The following is an 18,501-nucleotide window of genomic DNA, read 5'->3' as shown; positions in this document are numbered from 1 at the left end:
CTGTTTATTACTACTGCATGTCTCTGACTACTGTGAGTGAGATTACTCTCTGAGCATCCAAAGGGGTCAAGGTTGGTTTATTATTTTGTTGTACAAAATATCCAGGTGCCCTTCATCTGTAATGAAGTAAAATGTCTCTGTCTGCATAATAATGTTGTCATTTTAGTCACATAGAGGGGATTGTACCATGTGAATGCAAATATTCATATGTTAAATGTATTGTGACATATATTAATGAATAGGAAACATGTGTGTGGTATACGCTGACAAAATCATATAAAATGGAAAACTCTTAGTAATCACATTCTGTACTATAAGCAGATGATTATAATAACCACATTATTTTCCAAATATGATTGACAATTGTATATTCATTTATTATACGAAAGAAACAGACAGCGTTGCTATTTATTTACTGTATTGTATTGACTGTGTCAAAATACAGTATAACTGTTTCAAACTCTTTTCAAATAACTTCACAAACTAAATAACTGTACAGTGTATAACTCAAATACACTATAACACAGTAGAGTACTGTATATAAAATAGGGTTTTCCGTAGTAAAAATTATAATCAGGCTATACTGTAGCTGTAGTCGATCCACTTGAAGAGGGCTTCGACCACAGGTGTTTTACCCGTGTGCATTTGTTTTCATCACTAGCCATGACTGTTCCCCCTTGTTTGATTAGACTACACAAGGTAGCCTGAGGAAAACCAAGTTTCATTGCTGCATCTCCTTGGCTTGTTTTTTGGCAGTTTGTCATAAGCTTGGAGGAGACTATGTTTTTCACTGAGAGAAGATGACTTTGTTTTTCCCGTCATCATTCTAATGTGCACACAGCACCAGCCTCGGGTAGCCAGCCTGAACAGACGGGTTACCGCGAGGCAAAGTATCACTGGCGAAAGTAAAAAAGAACCCAAAAAAAAAACATAATTACCGCAGTTTTACATTTTCCCCCCCATATGTTGTCATGCATGAAAAGACCCCAAATGAACACTGTAAGCAGACTACAGTACTTGATTACTAAAGCTGCAAATTATTTAAGCAGCATTTGTATAGGAACGATTCCGTCCCAAGCTTTTTGCTCCATATAAAACGGTTGATCACTGTAACCATGATCATTATAAGCACAGTTTCCACAGTAACAGTATTTCACAAAAGGTATTTTACATCTGTCATATGAGACGCATCCCATGGAAATTTATAGTCAGGGCCAGCTCAGGCAGTCGTTTGTCATCAAAGAACATTTTTGAAGACACAAAGGGAGCCGCTTGTGACAACACCCTCTGCTGAACTTCACAGGCAACCCCCTCATATGTTTCTCCTTACAATAAAGGACGGGAACCAGCAAGGTGAAATTTCACAATTTCAGTAAAAAGATGCCATTCAGTAAATAAAAATGGTATCTCTCTTACAATTATGGAGCTAGCTGTGTCAATAGAGTATAAATCTTGACTGTGGAGTCAGCGTGTTCACGTGGGTGGGCTTCACAAGCGGGCCTCCATAAAATGTGGAATTAACCGTACAGAGGAACTTGTTTGAGGAGGGATTCTTTTTAATCGCAAGGGAAAGCCAAGGTTATTTCTTAACATGTGTTTCTTTTTTTCTCTTTTTCCGAGCACTCAATAGGTAGGGCCCCCCTCTAATTTCATGTACAGTATGTATGGTCTTCTCTCCCTTGGGTTCACTCCTATTGTACCTACAGCTACTTCATTTCACACCTATGCTGTATCAAAACGGTCTGCATTTCTACAGCGCCTGTATCCAAAGTGCTTTATAATGTGCGTTACCCGTCGCACACTGACGGCGACCACGTAGGGCACCAACCAGCTCATCAGGAGCAGTTATGGATCAGACAGTGTCTTGCTCAAGGACACTTCTACACAATTCTGAGAAGAGCCGGGGATCAAACCAGGAACCTTCCGTTTCCCAAATAGCGGCTCTCGCTCCTGAGCCACTGCTGCCCTTCAGTCGTCGCTGTTGGGTGGAAACCTTGCATGTCCAAAACTGTTCCTTATCATTATCGTAGAAATAGTGAAAATAGCCGATCTACAAGCAATGCGAGGCGTTGTGAGCTTGCAGATCGGCTATTTTCACTACTTGTGCGGCACTCTTGTATGATGAAGTGGGGCATTCATTTACAACAAAAAAAAACATAATAAATTGAAATGTGGAGATACAAGGTTTCTTTCCGACAGCAGCGATGCACTGTGTTATTGACCACATTCACGCGGCAGCAATTTTGCTCTCGCATTATTATAGAAAACTGCTGATTATGGTTGCCAGAGGCTTCTCAGGAATTTCATGGAAGATGACAAGGAACTGGTAAAAAAAAGATAGCTGATCCAGTGCACAAACACACACAGTTAGTTACTGTATAGCACAGATGGATACAGCAGAGCATTGTATATAGAGGAATGTGCATAAGGCTAGGGAAAGACATGTTGACTGTCAATTTGAGAAAACCGATGATGCTTGAAGTTTTACCAGACATTAGTGTTATTTCTATAACCACAGATGACAGCCGCTGGACGCAGCAGGTTTCTTGCACAGGACCAAAAAATGTAAGGGTTGTGGGAAACACCAACAGCTAAAACGGCATCATCAACCAACCCATAGAATCATCACCAACCCAACGGCCAGATTCTCAAGCCACAGGCCAAGACGGGGCTTCAAGGTGCTCCATCCACTTATCTAAGGAGCCCCATTTCTGCGAGGGTAAGGCAAATGGTTGAGTCTTTGGTGGCATTCAACTTCTTGACCTTTGCGCCTTTAAGCAGCTTTGCTACTTCACCGCACTCTGATCAAAGTTAATAAGTGCTTCATATGTTAATGAAAATTGGTACTCCTCTTTGTGTTCCTACAGCTTTTTAATACCTATTATAGGCTGAAACTTTTAATGGAGGTTTTAGGTCCCCCTGACAAGCCCATTTCAGAGAGTGACTACACAGATACAAGGCTAAGCTAAGACCAGAGAGTCACTGCTCTGTGGAGGAACCTTACACGAGAGACCTTATTCTCCGGGAAGCTGCAGAAGATAAAGGCCATGGGATGAGTGGCTGCTTTAAAACCAACGTTCACGTCCGCACAGGGCTAATTACAGCACACCATCACATTTGAGAGGGTTTAGTTAATCAAGGGGGCTCTCTTTTGCTTCCTATAGTCGAGGAATAACACACTTAAACCGTTTAATGCGGCCAGGATTGCGTCCCGTTTAATTCATGGCAGTATCACATAAGTGGGGTAAAATTTAAGCCACTCAGACATAGGTTTAAATTAGTTTGAAAGAGATCTAATTGAGGAGCGGATCATGGGGGAAATGGCTACACCTGATGCTTGTGCACAACTTGCCACGGGGAAAGAAAGAAACTTGGACAGTACATAATTTAGGACTTAGGAGGAAATGGGAGACTTAGCTAAGCTTAGATAACGAAAGTAAAAAAGAATCTGACTAGTAAGGCGTGCATATGACAAGGGAGAGATTACTGGTGTCCTGGAAAAGGAGTATTTGGCACTTTGGATTGCTATTTAGCTTGACTTTATTGAGAAAGGCGATACAAGTCACAGTCTCTCCCATGGTCTTACCCGAGACAATAAGGATATCAACTGGCTTTAACAAGGTTCTTTGAAGATTTGAGAAGTTGTGCTTTTCTGTGCTGTACCCTGAAATGTGTACTGCACGCTCTTGTAACTACTGGGTCATGGTGAAATCATTGAGTGTAATTTTAAGTTTATTGGAATATATGATGAGTGGAACAAAGGCTAAAGAGAAAGGAGGGCTTGTTGGTAATTGCAATTTTCAAACAATTGCGGCTTTTAACATTTCCTGAGAACAAAAGGAATGCATTATTGATACGATTACCGGGGCGAAGCCCACCTGAAACATGAAAGATTTATTTTGTTCTGAAGACGTCTTCAAAAATGTAATCCCACAAGGCAAATCAGTTTAAAAGTGTAAAAATTCAAACAGAAGAAGAAAGACATGAGACAGACATTCAAAGGGTTTCTTCTTCATTAAAAAGTCAAATTTATGGCATTCGTGAGCCAGTGAGAGTGGGGACACCTGGGGTAGTGAAGCCTTGTGTCTGGGGGGTATGATGGAGTCGGGAAGGAGGGGGTGGTGTGTACGTGTGTGTACGTGTGTGTGTACGTGTGTGTGTGTGTGTGTGTGTGTGTGTGTGTGTGTGTGTGTGTGTGTGTGTGTGTGTGTGTGTGTGTGTGTGTGTGTGTGTGTGTGTGACAGCACTGTCATCTTCGCACTATAACCTGGAGCAGACCACAAATTAGCTCCTGTGATGGCGAGGTGTGACCAAAATGAAACAAACATACAAAGAAGCAATCTAATTGAATTGGAGTTCAAAGACGACTTGGGCGGCTCCGGGTTGACGCCAGGCCCTTTTTAGTCCATGGACCTCCGAGCAATAGCAGGTGCTGCTAAGGGTTCAGAGAGATGCGGTCGGGCTACAAAGGGAATGGCTACACTCTCCAGTGGCATCGCTGCACCGTAGCGCACCTTCACAGGGCCTATCACAGTTGGAAGAGCCAATGTTGCGGGTGCCATCTTTCCCTCAGATCAAACCACTCCTCTTGGGAGGATTGTGGGGGATCAAATATCTATATATATACATGTATATGGTTTTAACCCATTCAATCCGGCAAAGCATCTCTGTCATTTTCGATTTCTTTGGCTATTCAAAAATAGCAGATATATATTTAAAGCGAGCATTTGTAAAATATTTTGTTCCAGTGACCCCCAGAAGCAAAGATTTGAGTTAAAATGTTTGCTTTAAAATATATATATATTCAAAGATTTGCAAAATAGCAGATCTACAGTGCCGCGCTATGAGCTTGTATATCTGCTATTTTTGAATAGCCAAAGACATCTAAAATGACAGAGATGCGTTCCCGGAATGAATGGGTTAAGTCTAGGCGGGCGATGCGAGAGAACTTCTGATGTGTGGACACACATTGCGCCAGATAGTTTGTTGTCCAGATTTTATTTCGCATATGGTTTGAATACGTTTATGAATCTCATTAGGTCTCATTTGATTTCAACTTATTTTTTGATGCTTGTGGTGTGTATAACCTTTTGTCTCATATTATGTATATCAATGCTGTGTGGTGCATTCATGTAATATATCGTTGCCGTTCGATGGAAACCTTCTATTTCCAAAGGTTAGGTTAGTTAGGTTAGGTTAGTTCAGGAAATGAAATAAAGAACCAGTGTGTTCCAAAGGATCCAGTGTAGTTCACTTTTTCTTTCACTTTAACAATGTTTAAAAAATAGCCACACAACGCTCCGATGCGACACGTTGTGAGCTTGTAGATCGGATATTTTTTGCTACTTTTGCGAGATACAAACAAAACATCATAAAAAGGTGAAACATGGAGATAGAAGGTTTCTGCCTGATAGCAACAATATACAACGACATGTTTAGAGTCAAGTTTCGGTTAAAAAAAAACAATGCCCCCAGTGATAACAAACTTAAAGAAAAACCATCTTGGTGCTCCTGACCTTTGTTGCAGAAGTACTCCATGTCTTCACAGGCCATGTTCTCTGACTCAAACTCTGCAGAGAAGTTCTCCTCCACGGAGAACTCCTCTTTGGTCATGAGCTCATTCTCCTCCGAGACGCACTCCTCCTCGTCTTCCTCCAGGCCGGCCTCCAGAGGACCTGCGGGGAATGCACACGCGCACACACACACACACACACACACACACACACACACACACGCACACACACGCGCGCACACGCACACACACACACACACACACAGGAAGGGATGTTGAATAGTTTCATCATCACATCCTTCAGGCTTTTTTTTCGTTGTTTCCCTCGTTACAGATGCAGATACATACAGTAACAGTTCACTGTACAGCACTGTCTATAATCTGCATATTCTAGTGTTCAGTATAGAGGCAAGGATATCGACTGTGTCAGTGAGGGATGGTTATGATACCGCCACTGTCGGGGTAGAAACCTCGTATGTCCAAAACTGTTACTTATCATAGCAACACTGCGGAGCTCAAGACCCTGATGTTAGACAGGAGGATGTCTGTGGAGGGCAGCGATTCAGGAGTCCCGAGTAAGGACGGGACGACAATCGTTATCATCATTTATCGTGATAAAAAACATTTAAATTTATCGTGAAATTGTCCTCCGTCATACACTAGGATGAATCTGCTTTTCTTGAGCTGCAAATTCAGTACCTCTTAAACCCTCTATACTTGATCAAACCGACCTGTAAAGAGCGCATTTAGTGCGCTCTTACGGTATTTCTCTCTACACAGATCGATTCGCCAAAAATAGCAGATCTACAAGATCTTGTAGATCTGCTATGCTTGTAGATCTGCTTGTAGATCTGCTATTTTTGCCGAACGTTCCCTCCAGAATAGGGATGCTGGAGTTTCAAGTGGTTAACAAAAAGTGGCATTTTAAGTTTGAGGCATATTTTGATAATCGCAATAATATCGTTAATCGCAATTATTTTTGACACAATAATCGTGACATGTAATTTTCATATCGTCCCATCCCTAGTCCCGAGTTGGTGTTGGCTAGTCCGCACTCTCGCATCGCACTCAAATCGCGTGTGCACTTTTCAGGAAATGGAAAAAAGAACCTGTGTCCCAAAGGGATCCAATGTTATTATTTAGTCACAAGCTCTTGTTAATACTTTTTCATTGGTTAAATATTTATAAAACCCAGACAGACTTAACCACTTTTTATGAAAAAAACATAAAAAGTTGAAATATGCCAGGTACAGTACAAGGTTTCTGAATGACAACATTCTGGTGTTCAGTTAAGTTACAGGCAAGGATATGGCTGTGTGAATAAAGCATGGTATCATAACCTAAAGAATTCCCAAAGATTCTTCCCACTAGCAATGCAACTGAAGAAGAAAAAAAAGCCCTGTTGAGACTGAATAAAGGAAAACACGCTGACATGCAGCCAAGGTGAGTGTTGATGTTAATCCCACTACCTGCAAGACAAAACCTCAGAGACGCGGGGAAAAAAGCAAGAAAGAAAGAAAAAACTTCCCTTTTCTAGACTTTTTTCATACGAGCATCAGCATGGGAGGAGGAAAAGAAAATACTTTTATTAATTTGTTAGCCTTATCAGAGGGTACAATGTTGATTTTCCATTTACATTCCATGCCTCCGGGTAATACACCAGTGCAATCTTAAAGGAGACACTTTTCCGTGTGATTAATTTTCCCCCCTCTGTGCAATATTATTTCTTTAAATCTAAATGATTTCCGAGTTTTTGCTTGTAGCTGTACATCTCTTTTTGGTATTTGCATATTACCATTTTGCTTCAATCAAGGGCGCTGATGGAATTACTGTACGGGCTACCTGAATTGTATTAGTTCTGAATAAAAATAAATAAAATAAAAAGCACCGCCTCACCCGGCATTTGAATGTTATTAACATAATGTGCAGTGTGCACACCTCTCCAACGTCCCTCCCCAACATATCTCCACCGTCACCCCCACGAATTACCACAGTAGAGGAATGATGGAGCTTTTCAAGTAGCTATATACAGTACGGTTACTTCATATTTATAATAATAACACTTGTGTCAGTTGGGCAGAAGCCCCACGTTTTCGTGTTCGACAAAACAAACAAATATTGGCTTTCTCTAGCTGCGACTGTGTGTTTAAACTGAGGGGGGGGGGAATAATCATAAAGCACCTTTGTTGTCACTGCTGCCTACTAGATGTGAATACTCTATCCATTCCCTCCTGTCACACATGAGCTAGGTTGCAGCCTCCCGCGCTTCGTCCTGGATGCTGTTGGGAGCATGTAGTCTGAGAGCATGTATCCACCCTGACACCTTTCAACATGTTTGTTCTATTGTAACGGGAGTGAGACCCTCGGCTTTAATAAAGCAATAATTTCAGTTCTAGAAAGTGGGGGGGCTGGCGTGATTCTCCTGTTTCCCTTTCTTCCACGCACGCCGCCCTCATAAAAGGCCCCCCCCCTGATCTCCAACAAACCGCTCGTTCTTTTCATTAGCCTTATAAATTACTCCTTTGTAGAAGTCTACATCTGCAGGAGCCCCGGACATGAAAAGAATTAGCACACAGATCTCTAATAGACACTGTGGAGGCAAGAGTGTGGCGCTTTGAATTAGGATACAGTTTTTATGATCTAATCTGATGGCTGAACTGCTGATTCGCTGAGGAGAGCGAAGTGAGCCGTGAAGTGACTCAATGAGTCCCAACCATCGCTCGGAGATGATATTGAGAGATAAATATCGGCATATCAAGGGGGGGGGAGATTGCATGACTGGAATTAAATGTGTCTGCCAAGGCAATTGAGGACGGTGCGAAAGAAAGGGGGGGTGGAGGGGTGTGGGGGGGGTGGATACATTTCTTTACAGACTGTACACATTCCATTACACAGCTGAATAAGAACTGTGTGTACAACGATTCTTCCCCGTGTTGCTGGCAAATAGAAGCACCGCCGCCGCACCGCAGAAAATGGACCTACAGTGGTTACGTGATAATAAGAGTAAAGGGAGATTACAGATAAACTTCATGGTCAATAAGACACAAAAGATTAGGCAGATAAGATGAGATAGAGCCAGGGGTTTAATGGACTCAAAATGAGGCCATCTCGGTGCCTATACTCCAGCAGATACTAACTAGAATTGACCATTTTTGAACTGATAGGGAATAGGAGATATACCCCGGGTCCTTACTGAATGTGGCAAACACCGCCGCACACATTAAGGAGGGCCCTGATGGCTACTCCTTGGGGACTCCATACGTAGATTACCAAAGTTTGTCCGCATCCTCACATGTTTAGGTTATTATTATACAGTATTCATTGCATGGAGAGACCTGAAATTATTTCAGAGACAGCGATGATAAGAATAATGACTTTCTAAACGACCAGCACTGCACTCCTAACTCATTTTCTGATAGTGGCGTTCCTGCTATATTTAGTTGTGTACTGTTTAAAATCCTGTCACATTCACTGTGTGACCCACGCTTGTTGGTGCAATGCTATAGGCGCTGCTGACGAATGGGCCAGAGGAATGCCTGCTGCTTTGCCCTCTTATCAAGCCTCCTCTAGAGTTCAGATGGCCAATGACACTGCCGAGAGAGAGCGTTTGCATTTCACTTTCCAGAACAGAAAACAACACCCACCGCCTCCGAAAAGCTTTGCGGCTCATTACAACACGCACAAAAGTCTGTGAAACAAAGACATTTTAAAAGGATAAGACGTCTCGCTGGGAGATGATTTTGTGTATAGCCATGCTACACCAGCAGCTGACGTAGTCACTAGGACATCCACGCAGTAGTCCATGGTCTCTTTCATTCTTTGCATGTGACAATTGTCTCTGTCGGTACGATCTAAAAGCAGCTGCTTCATGCGGGCTGTCTTACACAGACATTATTAACCACTTAACCCATTCAACCCGGACCCCCAAATAATATGTATTTGGCCGCCGACCCCCATCTCAAAACATTTAGTTCTAGGGACGCCCAGAAGCAAAGATTTGCGTTACAAATGTTTGCTTTAAAAAGTATATATTCAAAGATTTGCACACATTTTTCACGAGTTAAAAAAAAAATAGCAGATCTACAAGCTCATACACTCGGTGCCGCACTATGAGCTTGTAGATCTGCTATTTTTGAATAGCCAAATAAATCTTAAAATGACACAGATGCGTCTTAATGGATTAAGCCCTATATACTCCACTGTATGATGAATAGTGGAAATTGCTGATCCAACAAGCTCAAAACACATCGCAACACGCAACATATTGTGAGCTTGTAGATCTGCCGTTTTCCATATTTTGACAGATTTGTGAAATTTTGGGGGGGAAATTTACTGAAAATCTTCGGCTATAATGAAATGCCCCGAACAGGGACACCAGGGTTAATGTGGTTAATTCAGCATTACCTGCGAAACCAAACAAGGCTCCATAGACAGATAAGCCTGGGCTGGGTTTCCTCTCCTCAATCTCAATATTAACCGTCCATTTCCCATTTTAAAAAGACACTGCTCCAGGAAACTGTGCCCTAGCTTCCCGACCACCACTAGCCCTGCTAGCCCCGTCTGAACCCCTCCTCAGTCAGTGTCAGTGTCCAGTTATCCCCCCCATTCCGCCCCCCCACAACCCTGCCATTCACGCCGTCCATCCTGGACTCTATCATCCGCATTCATCTGGGCCTTCCTCTGCTGACAAGAGGAGGAAATCTCAGCCCTGTTCAAATAGTCATGCAGCCAGGAGCAGCCAATGCTAATAGAGACATTGGGGTAGCTGAATGCAGGCTTGATCACAGTGGCTCTTTTGTTCGTGGCGTGGCCTCTGTCTGATAGGGATCGGCCATGCGGAGTGGAGCCTCCGAGAGGGATATGGTAATGCCCCCGCTGAGTCTATAAAACGGGGTTGATACTCTGGGACCATATGATGGACAGAGGATTAATGAGTCACGGAGGAAAGGGAAGCAGGGCAGAGCGGACCATGGACCGAGGTGCTGGAATGAGCATATCCGTCATGAAAAAGTAATGTCGCGCACTCACTCACTCACTCACTCCCGGTAAATCGGTTTTCGTTTAAAAAAAAATGTGCCTCAATGAGCTAAAAACGCGAACGGAAAGACACATGGCACTGATGCCTCCACCATGCAGTAAAATCCTCCTGAGTGTAAATTTAACTCGGACCCCTACAGGTCTGTTCTTACACCCACTGTGCAGCTTGCCTCAAAACTATCATTAAAAAATGACTTCCCAATGAATGTGTGTGTACGTGTGTACGTGTGTGTGTGTATGTGTGTGTGCATGCGTGGCATGCACGTGTGCGTAGGTGCATGCGTGCGTGTGCATGTGTGAGAGAGAGAGAGAGTCTGAACAGTGTGAGTGACTGCTAATTTCATGGCATGCTTTTTCAACCGTCCGCAATGTGGGGAGCTTGTGGTCGGGCTGCGATAGCGATACCTCACATTATTATCAGCCGACTCCACAGTGTGATGTGCGGATCACAAACCCAGCCTCCTCTACAGCTCCCTAATTAGAGGTGAGGTAATTGAATCTGACAGAACAAAGCGGCAGATCTCTAGAAGCATGGTAATCATTTTTTGCTCCCACCTATACAGTTTTCCCGTCCAAAAAGGTCCATTGAAAACGTGTCCAAGCTGCTGGCCTGGGGGATAAAACGTTGAGAGCACCTGAGACTGCACAAGTGAAATCCTGAGCGTTCGTTTAGCTCCGAGAGTGTGCAAAATGTAACCAAAATGGACCCATTTTTGCGTTTTATTTTGTACACTCTCTCCCGGAACTACAGATGCATAAATGAACACTGAGGATTTTACTGTGTGTGTAATGCATAATGCAAGGCAGCCCCGAAAATCCAGCAGGGCCACACGGCTCAACCCCCTGCCAAGTCCCTTGCTCCCTGTGACTGGCTCCTTTGTGCCATCGCTGATACCCGGGGCCCTCCACACCTCCAGGTTAATGCACACATACGCCACGGGACTCTCCAAACTTATGCAGGGGAGGAAATATAGAAATATATCGTTTGCTGTCGGGCAGAAACCTCTTATCTCCATATTCTAACTTTTTGCGTGTAAATTAACGCCCTGCTTGATCATACTACAGCGTCACACAAAAGCATGAAAAGTAGCAGATCTACAAGCTCGAAACGCGGCGCGAAGCGACGCGTTTCGAGCTTGTAGATCTGCTACTTTTGAATTTGAATCCTGGCCCGGACTGCTGGCGTAGCAGCCCGGGCACCTAGGCTCCAAAGTAGCCTGACAGTGCATCGCGGGTTCGAGTCCCGTTCCCGACAATCTTTGCTGCATGTCTCTCCCCATCTCTCTCTCCCTGTTTCCTGTCTGTCTCTACTGTAAAACTACAAATAAAGGCCAAAAAGCCCCTAAAAATGTCTTTAAAAAAATATATATAATAATTTGAATCCTGAAAAGTAACAGTTTTTGACGTATGAGGTTTCCGCCCCGACAGAGACGATATATAGAAATACATAGACTTTGTCTCAAGTTACAAAGTGGCTTGCCGCTCGCGTGCTTCGTAACCCTATAGCGCTGGTTCCCTGTGAACAGGTAGACTCAGGGCCGTACGCCTACAGTCTTAGCGTTTACCCACACAGCGGGAGAAAAGAAACGGATACACACAGACACACACACACACACACACACACACACACACACACACACACACACACACACACACACACACACACACACACACACACACACACACACACACACACACACACACACACACACACACACACACACACACACACACACCTGTCTCTTGTTACAAAGTGTGAAAAAGAGAGTAACAGTCTTGTCTGGTCTCTGGTACTGTTGTACAGCAGGTCGAGGCGTCTAAAGAGGGAGGAGGAGGAGGAGGAGGAGGAGAAAGAGGTAGTGAGGAGAGAGTGGAGGGATATTGTGGAGAGACTTGGGGGGAGATCTTGTGCGCTGCTCTCTAATGACCTCTGGGATGCTGAGGGCTCCCTCGGCCTTGGAGGAGGCCCGGTGTATAGGTTACAGGGCTCAAGCCTCTAATTTAATCCTTGATCACTGTAATAAAATAGATACCATTTATGCAATTCTTAATAGCTTAATATGCCACAGAAACCCTCACAGGAATTAATCATTTCAAACGAAAAGGGGGGGGGGGGGGGTGGGGACCATAACCGCATGGTAACCGCATGAACCATAAGAAAGATAGAAAGAAAGAAAGAAAGAAAGAAAGAAAGAAAGAAAGAAAGAAAGAAAGAAAGAAAGAAAGAAAGAAAGAATCCGCCACAGCCTGTTCTCAAGTTTTAACTTTAAGCACCAGCAAGGTTAGGATAAGGTATTCAGAGGTAAGGTTAGGTGGTTGGGTATGGAGTTAGGCCTGATTTATACAAGCCGGTGTTTCTGACTGAAAATAGCAGATCTACAAGCTCGCAACACGTTGCAGCATGACAATGGTTTAAAAATGGCACAAAACTTGAAAAATGGCATTCATAAAATTGCCGTCCTTAAAATGTTGATGTTCTCACAAGTATAGTAATCCAAACGTGTGTGTGTGTGTGTGTGTGTGTGTGTGTGTGTGTGTGTGTGTGTGTGTGTGTGTGTGTGTGTGTGTGTGTGTGTATGTGTGGGGGTGTGTGTGTGTGTGTGTGTGTGTGTGTGTGTGTGTGTGTGTGTGTGTGTGTGTGTGTGTGTGTGTGTGTGTGTGTTGGGAGGGGCACAGAGCAGCTTCAGTAGACATGGGGTGTGTTCTCCAGAGCTGCTGTGTGTGACCAAGAATAAGCAATGGTATTGTTTAACTTGATTTTCCGGTTGCTAAGCAATGTAATTCTGGTGATTAGAAATGGCTGCGTTCCTAAATTCGGGCACTTTACAATCAACAGTCAACAAAACTCCAGCACCGACGCACGCTCCTATGGAAATTGCGGTGAGAAAGAGCGAGGGCGGGTTAATCGAAGGCTGAATAAACATGTTCACTTGGGCGCACACACACACACACACACACACACACACACACACACACACACACACACACACACACACACACACACACACACACACACACACACACACACACACACACACACACACACACACACACACACACACACACACACACACAGAGAGAGAGAGAAATGCATCCTTCTGGGAAGCTGTGGTACCACAGATGACAAGGCAGAGCCTCATGTTGTCAAGCATTGTTATGACATCATGCGTTTAGATGGCGCTCTAAGTTTACACTAACAGTACTGTATGTTCACGGTTCAGGGAGAAACACAGACACACCCTTTGGCTGCCTGGGACGAAGAACCCCATATCACTATCAAATGATTCTTCTTGACAACTGGACAGAGTGTTAACCCATTAAGACCTGAGGCAGATTCTAACAGTTTTTTGAAAAAAATATAAAAAATATAAATATCTAAAAATATCTAAAAAATATCTAAAAATATCTAAAGATATTTTGTTCCAGGGACCCCGAGAAGCAAAGATTTGAGTTACAAATGTTCACTTTAAAAATATATATATTCAAAGATCCGCGAACCGACTCCAGATAAGCGGTTGAAGATGGATGGATGGATATATTCAAAGATTTGCACACATTTTCATGATTTTTCAAAAATAGCAGATCTACAAGCTCATAGCGCGGCACCGAGTGCCGCGCTATGAGCTTGTATATCTGCTATTTTTGAATAGCCAAAGAAATCTAAAATGACACAGATGCTTTCCCGTTCTCAATAGGTTAACCAGAGGGAGAATAAATGTGTTTCAAAGGTTTTTATTTTATTTTTTTGTCATAACAAAAAAATAAAAAAAATAAGAAGAAGAAGGGCAAAGAGAAAGAGACAGTCTGCATATTTCCGTTGAGTATCTCAATGCAATCGGGGACAACGCTGGAGCGCGGCATGTTTACAGAGTCGCTAGGTCCTGTGTTGTCGAGCCCAGTGTTTCTGTCAGGACTGTTGAGGAGGAAGAACACGGACGCGCTTATTTCTTTATCCAATGGATTAGAATTGGAAGAGCATGAAAACATGCTGGCATTTGACTATGCCATTAAAATGCTGGAGGCACCTCTGAGCATGCCCGAGGGCTTCTGCACATGCCAGCCTGCTTCTCTGTGGAGCTCGCTGGGCCCCGCTTCACTCTGAGCCCCCGTTTGCACTTCGTACGTACGGCGGTGTCGCGCCGTCCGAAAAATGGCTGATCTGTAAGCTCACAGTGCGTCGAGTTGTGAGCTTATAGATCTGTCGTGCAACGGAGCATAAATTAGGCATTAGTACTGCCTCTCCTCATCTCAACACGCACACTTAAGACACACACACACACACACACACACACACACACACACACACACACACACACACACACACACACACACACACACACACACACACACACACACACACACACACACACAACACACACACACACACACACACACACACACTGGGACAGTGTTCTTCTGACCATAAGCAAAAGGTAGGCCACCAAAATAATATGCAGCGGCACCCAGGGGTACGCTCTCATACATAATAAGTCTCTTGCAGGGTGGCGCTTGTTTTGTAGGGGCAGTGGAACACAGAAAATCAGGTGAAATGTTTGACGTCAACCCACTGTAAAGTATTACAGTATATGTTTCTAAGTCACTGCTAGGTACACACCCCGCCGGGCCAAATGATTTATCGGTGTCATTCCGTTACTTATAAGGAAATAAAAGTTAACCATGTGCCTCTACACTTGTCTGTGACAGCTGAAACAAAGCAGGTAAAATATGTGGGGGCTTAATTACTGGTTTATAAGCGTGCTTTTCACTAGGAACGTTCACTTTTAATGAAGCCATTGAGTGAGGCTCCTCTGGGGAGCTATCATGGTTAAGTGGGGGCATCCATCTTCAGCCATTGGCTCGTCTGCACAGGAGTGGTAGCTGTGTCTACAGAACACTCACCTCATATTGGCTCACTTTATCTCCACTAAGTAAAGTCTGTGGGAGGGCGGTAATTGTGACTAGAAGAGAGTTCTGGAAAAACGGCTATACTGTCCAACTTCCCTCGACCGACTGGAGTTGGACGAACGGCGGCGGAGGTCTTTCTGAGGCCTTGTAAGGAATGCAGCGTTTCTTATGCTTTTATCATTATGATACTTATTTAAAACTTAAACGTGAGTTGAAGGTTGAGCTATTCACCGGTGACACGACCACAATGAAAAGGCTAAAATCGCATCTGCAACATTTAGCTTTGAGTTCAGCGAAAATCATGTCATAGAAATTAATGGGGAGCCATCAGAAAAAGGGAAATGATTACTGTATCAAATGATATAGATAAAACATTTTCTTCCATCAAGGAATTTCTATGAATGAATTGCATATCTAAGATGTCAATTTCATTCCAGCATTAAAGGATGAGGGAGTTCCCTTTTGCAATAAATTCTTCATTAATTCAATTCTAATTTGCCTCTGGTTCCTATTTCTACTATTGATAGTTCCACTTCTTAATACCCCGGCCCGGATAAGGAGGAGAAAAAAAGAAAAATCACTGCAATAACTCAGTTGAGACTGCGGGCAGCTGATACGATCTAAATATTACCAATGCCAAAAGAAGTGTGGAGAGTCTGATGAACATTTCAAAAGAACAATTCTTTGTGGATCAGCTAAATCTTTTCCACTTTTTAATTAAAAGTAAAAGAAAATAGAAGTTAATTATCCTGTAAAGATTAGCTGGTGGGCATCTTTCTGTAAATTAGTTCTAATTAAAAGGAAATTGTCAAATGACATTCAAAGCACTGTCCTTTAAAACAGAGACCGAGATGGGCTCCCCCACCCGCCGCCGCCCCCCCCCCCACACACCCCCCCCCCTCCAACACCCTCTCGCCTCTCGTTCTAATTCTTGATCTGGCCATGTGAAGCTTCTAGCTGAAAGATTAGGATTCTGCCAGTGCTTCAGAGACAGAGAGAGAGAGAGCACAACTCCCGGTTCCCTGGATAGCAGGCCTCTAGCGCAACATGGAATATGGCTGCATAGAGGGGGGGGGGGCTAATGGCTACTGGAGATAAATACCCATCCTTGATATATGATTGTATTGATTGCCTGCTTGGGTTTAACATGTTACCCTATGTTGCCCCTATAACCCATTAAGACCTGGAACGCATCTGTGTCACTTTAGATTTCTTTGGCTATTCAAAAATAGCAGATCTACAAGCTCATAGCGCGGCACCGAGTGCCACGCTACGAGCTTGTAGATCTGCTATTTTTGAAAAATCGTGAAAATATTTTTTTCCGAAAGATTGTTAGGATTTAGATTTTTTTAGACGCGGCCTCAGGTCTTAATGGGATAAACACAAACGCACATGCAATGCATTCATACAAACATGCATGGATGCATGTGTACAAGTGCACAATAACACCCACGTCGCACACACACACACACACACACACAGTCACAGTTAGCTCAAAATCTCTCCTCAGTAACTGTCATCATCACTTCATTACTGCAGCCAAACAATGAAGCAGACACCAAAAAGCCTTGTTTTTTTGTTAACCCATTCAATCCGGGAACGCATACTGTGACAGTTTCAGATTTGAGCTATAACCATTGTTTTATACTTGGGCTATTCAGAAATAGCAGACATTTCTATTGTTTCAAATATTTGAACATTGTTCAAATATTTGAAACATTTTTAACTCAAATCTTTGCTTTTGGGGGGGGGAGTCCCTGGAACAACATATTTTGATGGGGGTCGGCGGCCAAATACATATCATTGTGGGTGGTCCTTGACATGAAAAAGTTTGAGAACCACTGATATTATAGAAACATAAGTTTTCAGAAAACTGTTAGGATTTAGAAGACATTTGTAAAGATTTGCAAAAATAGCAGATCTACAAGCTCGTTTGTAGATCTGCTATTTTTGGAATAGCCAAAGAAATCTGAAAATGACACAGATGCGTTCCCGGCCTTGATGGGCTAAAGCGCGCAACATTCATCTGATGATGCAAACGATCAAGAGAGAAGATGCCGATTTCATGTGGATTTCATCATATGCAACGTGGAGGGCCCTGTTATTTGCCTCACATCCATTCCCATTGTGTTATACAAGAGATTCCAACAGTCGGTCTGACAGTAGAAGAGAGAAGAGCAGCAGAACTGAAGTCCCTCCATCTGCTCTGGCTAATGATGTTGCTCTCCCCTCTCTGGCCCGGAGGGGAACTGTGTGAGGGAGATTTACACCCATAATACCCCCGAGGCCCTGGACCTGCTCGGCTCTCCAGAACACCCCGTCACTCCATCATTTCCTATATGATAGCTGGCACCACCAGGTAACAATGGACCAGCGACAATGTCTTTTTGTATTACTGACAAGTGCCTTATTTGGTTGACACACAGCCATCCGCGGTGTCTGAGAGGAGTGGCTCTGTGCGTGCGGTTAAAATGGATGACAGTTAAACCGCTCAGACACGGTGCACTTGCAACAATCGCACCACACCACCACACACTATGTTTTTTATTTTATTTGTATAACTATCCAAACAGTGTCTCTGATTTGACGCTGTAGGAATAGGAATGACTGAGGGAGAGGTGGCATTTTGGCGATAAACTAATTGGATGGATGACAAGAGAGGGAGGACTCAGGTATATAGCAGGGAATGGAAGGTGAACTGCAGTCGCCTTTCCACCGTTTACTCCATTATAAAGGTTTATAAGCTGCAATTACCCTTCAATTTGGGCACTTTAGACCAACTATAAAGACCCGTGTGGGACTGGCCTTGGCATATATCTCCTAAAACAAGTGATTTAAATGGTGTGAGAGGCAGAAAGAGGGATAGCACAAGAAAGTGAGACGGTTCGTGTGCGTGTGTGTGCGTGTGCGCGTGTGTGTGTGTGTGTGTGTGTGTGTGTGTGTGTGAGTGAGAGAGAGTGAGAGAACAGTGAGGGGGAAGATGTAGGGAGCTATACTCCTCTGGGATTGAGTGTTCACACACAGTAAATGGAAGTGGCACAGCTCTG

The 18,501-nt window shown here is 43.5% G+C and overlaps 1 protein-coding gene across 2 annotated transcripts in view; it reads right to left on the bottom strand.

The window, feature by feature from the left end:
* Window positions 1-18,501, bottom strand: part of zfpm2a (zinc finger protein, FOG family member 2a) — a gene marked incomplete at its 3' end in the record, with an annotated part of 145,707 nt that overhangs the window by 98,635 nt on the left and 28,571 nt on the right. For both annotated transcript variants that reach the window (XM_080427634.1, XM_080427635.1), the window contains exon 2: window positions 5,517-5,675. In XM_080427634.1, coding sequence (XP_080283760.1) covers window positions 5,517-5,675 — 159 coding nt within the window. The remainder of the gene's footprint in view (window positions 1-5,516; window positions 5,676-18,501) is intronic.

The sequence above is a fragment of the Gymnoscopelus braueri genome (genome assembly GCF_963280865.1).
Source record: "Gymnoscopelus braueri genome assembly, chromosome: 4".
In the NCBI taxonomy this organism is placed as follows: domain Eukaryota; kingdom Metazoa; phylum Chordata; class Actinopteri; order Myctophiformes; family Myctophidae; genus Gymnoscopelus; species Gymnoscopelus braueri.
This window is presented reverse-complemented; position numbering and strand designations above follow the sequence as displayed.